Source organism: Myxozyma melibiosi, assembly GCF_037950935.1.
Source record: "Myxozyma melibiosi strain Phaff 52-87 chromosome Unknown BZA70scaffold_1, whole genome shotgun sequence".
NCBI classification, from domain to species: domain Eukaryota; kingdom Fungi; phylum Ascomycota; class Lipomycetes; order Lipomycetales; family Lipomycetaceae; genus Myxozyma; species Myxozyma melibiosi.
The window spans coordinates 2,507,699-2,515,915 of NW_027042915.1; the positions used below are offsets into that span (position 1 = coordinate 2,507,699).

The 8,217-nt window shown below is 51.6% G+C and overlaps 2 protein-coding genes across 2 annotated transcripts; both read right to left on the minus strand.

Moving 5' to 3' along the window:
• Nucleotides 1-223: 223 nt before the first annotated feature.
• Nucleotides 224-3,966, minus strand: BZA70DRAFT_33442 (fungal-specific transcription factor domain-containing protein). The gene is made up of 4 exons (XM_064915039.1): nucleotides 3,464-3,966; nucleotides 3,138-3,396; nucleotides 2,475-3,065; nucleotides 224-2,409 (listed from the first exon to the last, which is right to left on the minus strand). The coding sequence occupies exons 1-4, from the start codon at nucleotides 3,835-3,837 to the stop codon at nucleotides 406-408; spliced, it is 3,228 nt and encodes a 1,075-aa protein (XP_064771081.1). The 5' UTR covers nucleotides 3,838-3,966; the 3' UTR covers nucleotides 224-405.
• Nucleotides 3,967-4,640: 674 nt separating this feature from the next.
• BZA70DRAFT_272796 (uncharacterized protein) lies at nucleotides 4,641-8,214 on the minus strand. Its single transcript, XM_064911726.1, has 3 exons — nucleotides 7,749-8,214; nucleotides 5,543-7,666; nucleotides 4,641-5,473 (listed from the first exon to the last, which is right to left on the minus strand). Exons 1-3 carry the CDS (start codon nucleotides 8,035-8,037, stop codon nucleotides 5,097-5,099), a joined length of 2,790 nt encoding a protein of 929 aa, XP_064771082.1. The 5' UTR covers nucleotides 8,038-8,214; the 3' UTR covers nucleotides 4,641-5,096.
• Nucleotides 8,215-8,217: the final 3 nt, after the last annotated feature.

Genomic DNA, 8,217 nt, shown 5'->3' on the forward strand with positions numbered 1-8,217 from the left:
CCAAGCAGCCAAGAGCTCAGCCAAGTCTTTGTCCGCTGCCCGTCCGCCCGCTCGCTGCCTTGGCTGCCAAGAGCTGTGTTAGGGTTCGGACCCCCTGAGAAACTGACTGCAAACCGGCCCAGACCGCTTTCGGCCGTCTGCTCTCGCAAACTCTTTCTTCATCTGATAATCATCGCTCCATCGCAGACCCTCAGAGTACCGGTCTTGAAGAGAAAATCTTTGCTGGGCCACGGCCTAGCCTCTGGTCTTCTTTGCTTCTGTATCTTGTCATTATCATCTTATTACTATATTACTATTAAACAAAAACAAATCATCCGTCTAATAACTATCCTACTCCGTACCTCGTATCCTTCCTTCCTTCCTTCCTTTTCGCTATCCATCACTATTAAACTTCTCTCCCGCACGTCAAAAGTTGGCATGTCCATTGTCAAACACAATCGTACCCCCCGGCGTGCTCGCGCTCGCGCTCCCCGTCGTGTCCATCAGACTCGCCTCCGTCGCCAACCCCGGGTGATGCTGCACCGCATCCCACTGCAGCAGCGGGTTCAGGCCCCCGGCCGGCGCAACCGCCTGCCCGCCCACAGCTCCTACCGCAGCCGACCCCTCTGGCATCGCCGCACTCAGCAACCCGCCCTCCGCTAGCGTCCCCATCGTCGGCCCGCCGTTCATGTTGTTCATCACCATCCCGTGTATATACATGTCCCACTCCATCCAGTTCACCCCCTGCGGCACGTCGTTCCCTGGATTCTGCGTCATCATCATCGCGCCCGCATTACTTAATATACCCAGGTCGTTTGGCAAAAACATCCCCGCCGGCATCCCGTTCGGCGACCCGTTCGTACCTTCCGGCACGAGTCCAATGCTTCCGTTCGCGTTCGCTCGAGCCCCACTCCCAACCGCACCTGCACCACCCAGCCCGCTCCCACTCCCATTCGGAAGACTGGCCGCGACCCCGGCCTCGGTCCCAAATATCGGGGTCGCAAGTGACGCTGTCGAGCCTGTCTCTGGTGTCGTATCTGCCTGTGCTTGTAGAGATGGTCTATGCTGCTGTTGCTGCTGTTGCTGCTGTTGCTGCTGCTGTTGCTGTTTTTGTTGTTCTTGTTGCTGCTCTTGTTGTTGCTGCTCTTGCCGTTGCTGCTGCTCTTGCTGCTGTCGCTGTTCGGCTCCATACATCTGCTGCACCCACGACGCTCCCGGCAGCTTCCTCACCCGGAACGGCGCATCCATATAGATCTCGTCCTCCTCCGGCAAGAAATTCTCGTACGTCATCGAATCGATCTGCATCGACCCTTGTCCCTCCTGCTCGGCCTCGATCTCAAACACCGTCGCCGGAAGCGGCTCCGCTGAGCTGAACTCCTTCTCGTTGTTCTCCTTCAGCGTCTGCTGCACAAGCGACGCATGCGAATCAAACCCAACCTGCGAAACATCAACGTTGATCGTCGTCTCGGAAACTCCCGGCAAATCAAGCGGATACGCCTCCTGGTGCTTGCGCTGCCGCTCCAACGCCTCGCTTCGCAGCTTCGCCCGTGCCTCCGGCGTCAGCTTCTCAACCTCGTAGAACCGCTCCAGCAACCCTTCAATCAGCCCGTGCTTCTTCGCAGCTGACATATCCCATCGTCCAACCTGGCCCAGAATCTGCCGCGACGCGTCTACCGCATCCCGCACCATCTGCCGTTGGAACGTTGACATGTCGTCCATATTCGACATCAGCTCCACGCTCAACATGATACACGCGTGGAAGAAATGATTCAGCATCAACCCGTCCGTAAACCACGAAAACGTACTCAGCGTGTCCCGTGCCGCCGGCGAATGATACAGCCAGTTCTGCCGCCGCAGAATCTGCAGCGACGCATCCATGCACTCCTCTTTGCTTCGCCGAAACTTATTCGTGATCTGCGCCCGCGCTGCAAACGGCCGGTGCAGTACAATCAGCGACTTGCGGTACTGCAGATCGAGCATCAGCCGCTGCATAATCATGTACGGCGGATCCGTCGGACTTGAGGCCTCGGGCGGAATCCGAAGGTATTCGGGGAAACTTGCAAACGTCGCTCGCAGCTCCGCATCGTGCGCTAGAATCGTGTCGTACCCCGGCCGCGGCCGAAGCGAAAACGTGCCAGACACAATCCTGCACAACACATTCGACATCTTTGTAGAGCACAACAAATAAGAGCTGTTTGTCTCGTTATCAAACGGTCGCGAACGCGGCACTTCTTCAATCGACGGTGAAATGTCTTCGTCGTTCAGATTCAGTGGCATTCGCACGTCATGTTCACCGGCTCGGATCGTAAGCGGAAGCCCCTCGTTTATTGAAAACAATATATCCAGCGAAGTCACGATGCTCCACATCTTTCGTCGGATCTCGGCTTCAAACGGTGAAATATTAAACCACTTTGGATCACGATGCAGGCCCTAAACAGTTATCAAATGTTAACATCACCACCACCACAATAGAAACAGCAGCACCGCACACATACCATAGACTGCGCTATCCTTATAATCATCCCCACTGAAACCCACGTCCGGTCCATCCAGCATCCAGCAAGCGTAACCCTCGTCTCAGCCATGAGCCACAGTATTAAAGCTCGGATGATTGATATACTACCCTTGATCATGAACTTCCCCTCAACAAGACACATCTCTGCAGCCTGATGCCATCCCATCCAGGTTTTTATCTCACGCCCTTGAAACGCCGCCGGTGCGTCACCCGGCCGATAAGACTGGAGTGCTATCGACAGCATGCTGAATAACATCCCTATCCAAACAATATCTGCCGAGTCCGGATCGAGCCAAAAATCTGAATACTCTTGCTGAAACGACGGTCTATGAATAACCCTGTACACAGGATCAAAGCTGTCAAAATACCGCAAAACGAGACTATCGCACACAGACTTGTCCGGTAACAGCTCCATTATATCAACCCGCTCAATCCCACGCACATTGCTGAAAGGAAACCCGTTCGGCATTCGCCCGTCTGTTTCATTCTCGTCGCCTCTGAAGGATTTCTGGAATGGATAGTCGACGGCGATTTGCTTGCTCTTCTCAAAAAGTGCTTTCACTTCACTCAGCTGTAAGACAGAGAAGATAAACCTGATTAGCTCTGGACTCTAAACCTGAAAATCGACAACCAATCAACTTACCTCATTCAGCAGCGCACCCCAATGCGTCTCACCGTGATACATAGCTTTGCCCTTCTTATCCAACTTCATCATACCCAGCGACTCACGCACGGCGTCTACATCAGGCGCAAGCTCGCCGGTGGACTTGTTGGATCGAATTTTAGGCCGTCTGTGTGTTGATCCGTTATTGCTGTTGTGGTCGTTGGTCGATGGCGAGGCGGAATCGTCCGCGTATGCTTCTTCGGGGCTTTCTGACTCGCCCGCGGTAGTGTTCATTAGACTAGTTAGATTACATACTGTTAGCGTACTCAAAGTAGAAACCCGACTCGACTTGCGTGTTATCTTACCCCAACACCAGACTCTCTAGCTTGTCCAGACGATTTTGTAACTCCGCTCCTGCGGGTTTCTTTCCATTCACAGAACTAGCAAATACTTGGGGTGACAGTGCTTGTGAAGTCGAAGCCTGTGATGTCGAATGCGAGGAATTGCTGGCCACCAGATAGACACACATGGATTCCTCCCCTCGCTTCACGCAATTCTCGCACGGATGGCTGCGGTTACACTTCAGTTTCCGCTGACGGCAAAAGTTGCATGACAACGGCACTCGGTTGCGTTTGCGAATCGTCTTGAAGTCGGCGGCAGACATCGTGTTCATCGTTGGCATACTCGGTGGCGTCAACGAGTTTCGAGGGCCCGTGGATGATTCGTTTGAAGAACTCATGGTTGCTGGTTTCGTTTTCGACTGGTGAATTTCAAGGAATCGAGAGCCAGACTGTCGTCGTTGGTTGATCGACTTTATGACTTTAAGTTTTACCTGGATCCGCGGATGCGACTGGAACACATGAAAGCGTAGTCGGACGGCTATGCAGGTGGATCAAAAGTCGAGTCGCTGGCAATTAGCGTCGATTCCGGGCAATGAAAGTACAGCCCAAAGATAGATGGTGCTAATGTCAATCACAACGTTTGATCCTAGAGAGTACCAAGTAAATCGTTAGCACTAGTGTTCTTTTCTCCGGCAGTGACAGCCAAGCTCGAGTAGCTACAGCCCAAGCAGCTGCTTCAAATATTCTTCTCGAGCAGCGAGACAAGAGATCTTGCTCGGTATTCAGCAGAGATCATCATCAGCAGCAATTTTGAGCTTGCCCGGGCCAATTGAGAGAAGTGGGTGGGGTTGATTTGACCACTGCTGTAGCTAACATCAAAGCCCACCACGCCGAGAACACCGGCCCAGCAATTGTCAAGGCGGAGAGAGATCGAGAAAGAAAACGCAGGCGAAACATACAGATTGGCAAACGTACTCAGCGACAAGTCAAACGTAAATATACAGAAAGGAGAAAAGAAGGATGCCGACGTATGGCACACAATCAAGGCAGCCCAGAAGTGGTGTGAAGGCTGAACGGAGTCCTGGCCGGTTTGATTTGGGAGAAGAACCCAGGAAGGTGGACGCCGCTGGCTACAATGGACCACAGGCTGCTGTGTCAGCAATTACCTCCTAAAACGGCATCCAAAATAGATAAATTAAGGTTTATTGATAACTAAGCACTGCGCTGGTTTATTTACTTTGCCCACGCGTCCTGTTTTCACGCGCGGCTGCTTAGCAGGTGACGACTGATTGTACCGAGGCCGTGTCTTTTGATACGCAACAGACAGCTGTCTAATCTGCTGACAGCTGTATGCTCTTCTTCTCAGACTTCTTTGCTTGCATTCATCGTCAAAAGTCGGCGCTCGTTGTCGAAGATAACAGTAAATGACTAATTCTGGAATTAATAGTTTAAACGCTAAACTCTATCATCCCCAGCTTACCCCATTCTGGACTCGTCTACTGCTACTTTCCTCGGCTTTTGCTTTAGTAAGACATCGAGGGAAACCCCGTCATAGATAATTGGAGTTGTATTTCAATCTGACAAATAAAATCAGACAGCATATAAATCATTCCTGTCAACTGCAGCATCTGTGGCTAAACGAATGATGACTCGCCGTTCAATGACGCGTCTTCTGCATCGCAATCACGCCCTCGATCTTCTCTGACGCCAACTCGAGCTTCTGCTTCTTCTCCTGTAACTCCAAGTGCCTCCGCACTTTCAAGTCCTCTCGGGCGAATTGCTCGATCTGTGTAGCGCTCAACCCGTGTCCTACCCGCGAATCGAGTTCCCGTGGAAGGTGATAGTAAAAGTCGGAGAGCAGCTCGACGTTCAGAAACAAGACCGCCGTTTGCGTCAGCTTGTCGGCAACCACGTCAAGAAAAATCTCTGGGCAGTAGTATTTGTTTTCCTTCGACCTGCACTGCTTGGACTTTAAAGCCTGCATACGCAAACGTAATATGTCTGCACGCTTGCTCAAGAATAGACCTTCGCGACCTATACACCTATATGTTAGCTTCTATCTCTCACCCTTCCACTATGCAGCACAATAATTTCAGTACATACCTTTCTCCAGCAGAGCCTGGCTGAACCCGTATACTTCGTTTGCCTCCTCAACCTTAGCTTGACCCTTCATATGCTTCTCCACAAAGGACTCGACCTGCATAAGCTTCTTATTTCCTCCAACGCTCTTCTGGAGTGCACCGTAAGCATGCTCGCATTGCCTCAGTTCCTCCTTCAGCAGCGCAAACGCATGCTCTCGGCTCCTGCTCCATTCCCGGTCCTCGACTTCGACCTCGTACTTGTACGGCTTTATGCAGTTTTCAACTTGATCGGCAGTCGAATAGAACCGCGAGTTCAGAATCTCGTTGGTGGCATCTTGGATCACTGTCTTCACAAATGGGTGGCTCTTGAATGATCCGCTGTTGAGCAAATGTTCCATCTCTCCCGATAGAGCATTGGAGACAAGCGTGGTCGATGTTCGTCCTACGCCAGACTTTGTCAAGCTAGAGACACATGCGTCAAGCTGTCTGAGCCAGTACACATCGTTGTTCCCCGCGTTTGGCAGATCTGAAACCGCACGGATTATCGATCCGGCAGTACTAGGCTCACCAACCGCCTTCGACTCCTCCAGTCGATTCCAATACCGCTGTGCTAGCAGGTCTAGTACCCGCTGATCTAGCTCACTCCTCAACAGCGCCTTGACCTGTTCCCTTCCAAATTTGCTGGCAAACTCTTTGAAGCTCAACTTGAACGCATCAAGAGACTGCGCTAGATAGGATTCCGCAGTGAGAGGCCGGTCGTTGTATTCGACCTTGAACTGGTATACTGTCTCTTCCAGCTCCTGGTGTATGGCGTCACATGTCGGCTGCAGGTTCTTCGCCATCGTCTTTTCAAGCGTCCGCATGAGCTTGTTTCTCAGATTGATCACTCCCAAAGACGCCGGCTGTTCTTTGTCCAGTGTGCTAGCAGGTGCTAATAAGGATGTAGAGCTCTGTTCCAGCAATCGCGAGAATTCGGGATGACTCTCGAAATAGCCCTCCTCGTTTCTAGCAATCACGGCACCGATATCTGTGCTTTCGCGTCCGCTTCCCAAACGGAATAACAGACCGTTCGATGGTCTCGATGTTGGTATGCGACTAATCACTCCAACATAACCCATCTGCAACGGATAATTTATATTTTGCAAAATCTCAAGTGCCCGCTTAGGATCCACCAAGTCCATTTTTGTGATGACGCCGATCGTTCGTTCACCTCTGGGATCGACCCGACGGGAGGCGCGCAAGGCGGTCGAGTTTGCAAGATCAACGTCCGCTGCCGAAATGGCGAGAATAATATTCGGCGCTGCAATGTACTTGTCACACAGAGCAGAGATCTTTGATTTCAAACTCTCCGGTTGATCTGCCGCAGCAAGTTGAATATATCCTGGCAGATCAATTAACGTCAAATCTGGAATGTGAGGTGAATAGATATTGAGTCGGATAGGATCAGATGAGACTGCCTCAGAGTCAGGAATCGCAAGATTCAGATCTGTCAGGGTTCGCTGAATCTGGCTAAAGTCGGTGATCTTTCCTAGTTTCAGAGCTGGAAATTCACCGTATTCAGCAGCAGCATCCGGCGAGTTGACAAGTGTGAGCTCAATTGGTCGTCTGGTCACCATGTTGTTGCCCTTTGGTAAGAATTCGTGTCCGACGATCGCCTCAAGAACCGAAGACTTTCCTGAGCTCTGCGATCCGATGACAACTATAGACGGTAGCTGTAAGCGGGTCAAGGACGAACTTCCGGCGCCGCTACTGGCGATCTCTTGCAGAATGCCGCGGATCTCAATCATTTTCTTTGTCAAGAGCATCATCTGAGATGTCGAAGCTGCTATCCGTTCGTCGGTATCTGTGCTATCACCCATAGACGAAACCGCGGCAGCAGTACCAGCAGCTGCTAAGGCCGTATCCTCGCCACCTCCCCCACCTTCACTGCCGCCGCTGGGTTCTTCACCAGAGTTGCCATCTGATCTCGCTCCCTCAGCTGATCCTTCTGATGCTGACTTTGAGGATCCCTCGGTCCCACTGCTGAAAAGAGAGTTGAACCACTCAGGAGTTGATAGTCCTTCCAGCCCTTCTTTGACATTGTTCGCTGTTCCCGAGATCCACTCTGCGGCGGCGTCGATCTGCTTCTGTGTGTAACCGGCAGCTTCTATATCGCGTTGAAATAGTAAACAGTCAGTCTCGTATTATCAAACGGGGATACCATAAATCTTGTAAACATGTAAATGTACCTTGAACCTGATAGTTCACGTATGCTAACCCAGCAACCACGGCACCACCAGCAGCGGCAGGAACGCGAATCATTTTCGCTATGATCTTCCCTGGAAACAGAGAGAATCCGCGCGCTCCTGATGTCATGGCGGCGATCCGCCGGTAGTTGCTGCTCTCGAAACCTCCATAGGGGCGGGGTCTAGTCTGACTGTAAAGGAAAGGACGCGCAGCTCGTCTTGTGGAGTAATGTAGAAGGCTAGACGACGGTCGCTGCATTTGAGATGCCGCGTAGCGCATAGGACGTGACATCGTTAATCGTCAAGTGCTGGTGATTACTCTGGGGCTTTGCGAGAACGTCCAAGTTCTCAGGCCGCAGTAGAAATACAGCAGATATAAGAAACCAGTGTAACAGATATATAGCCCCTGCCGTATATCAGTAGCCAAAAACCTCCTGTAACTTGTCCTCAAGAGAATCGAATATCGAATACA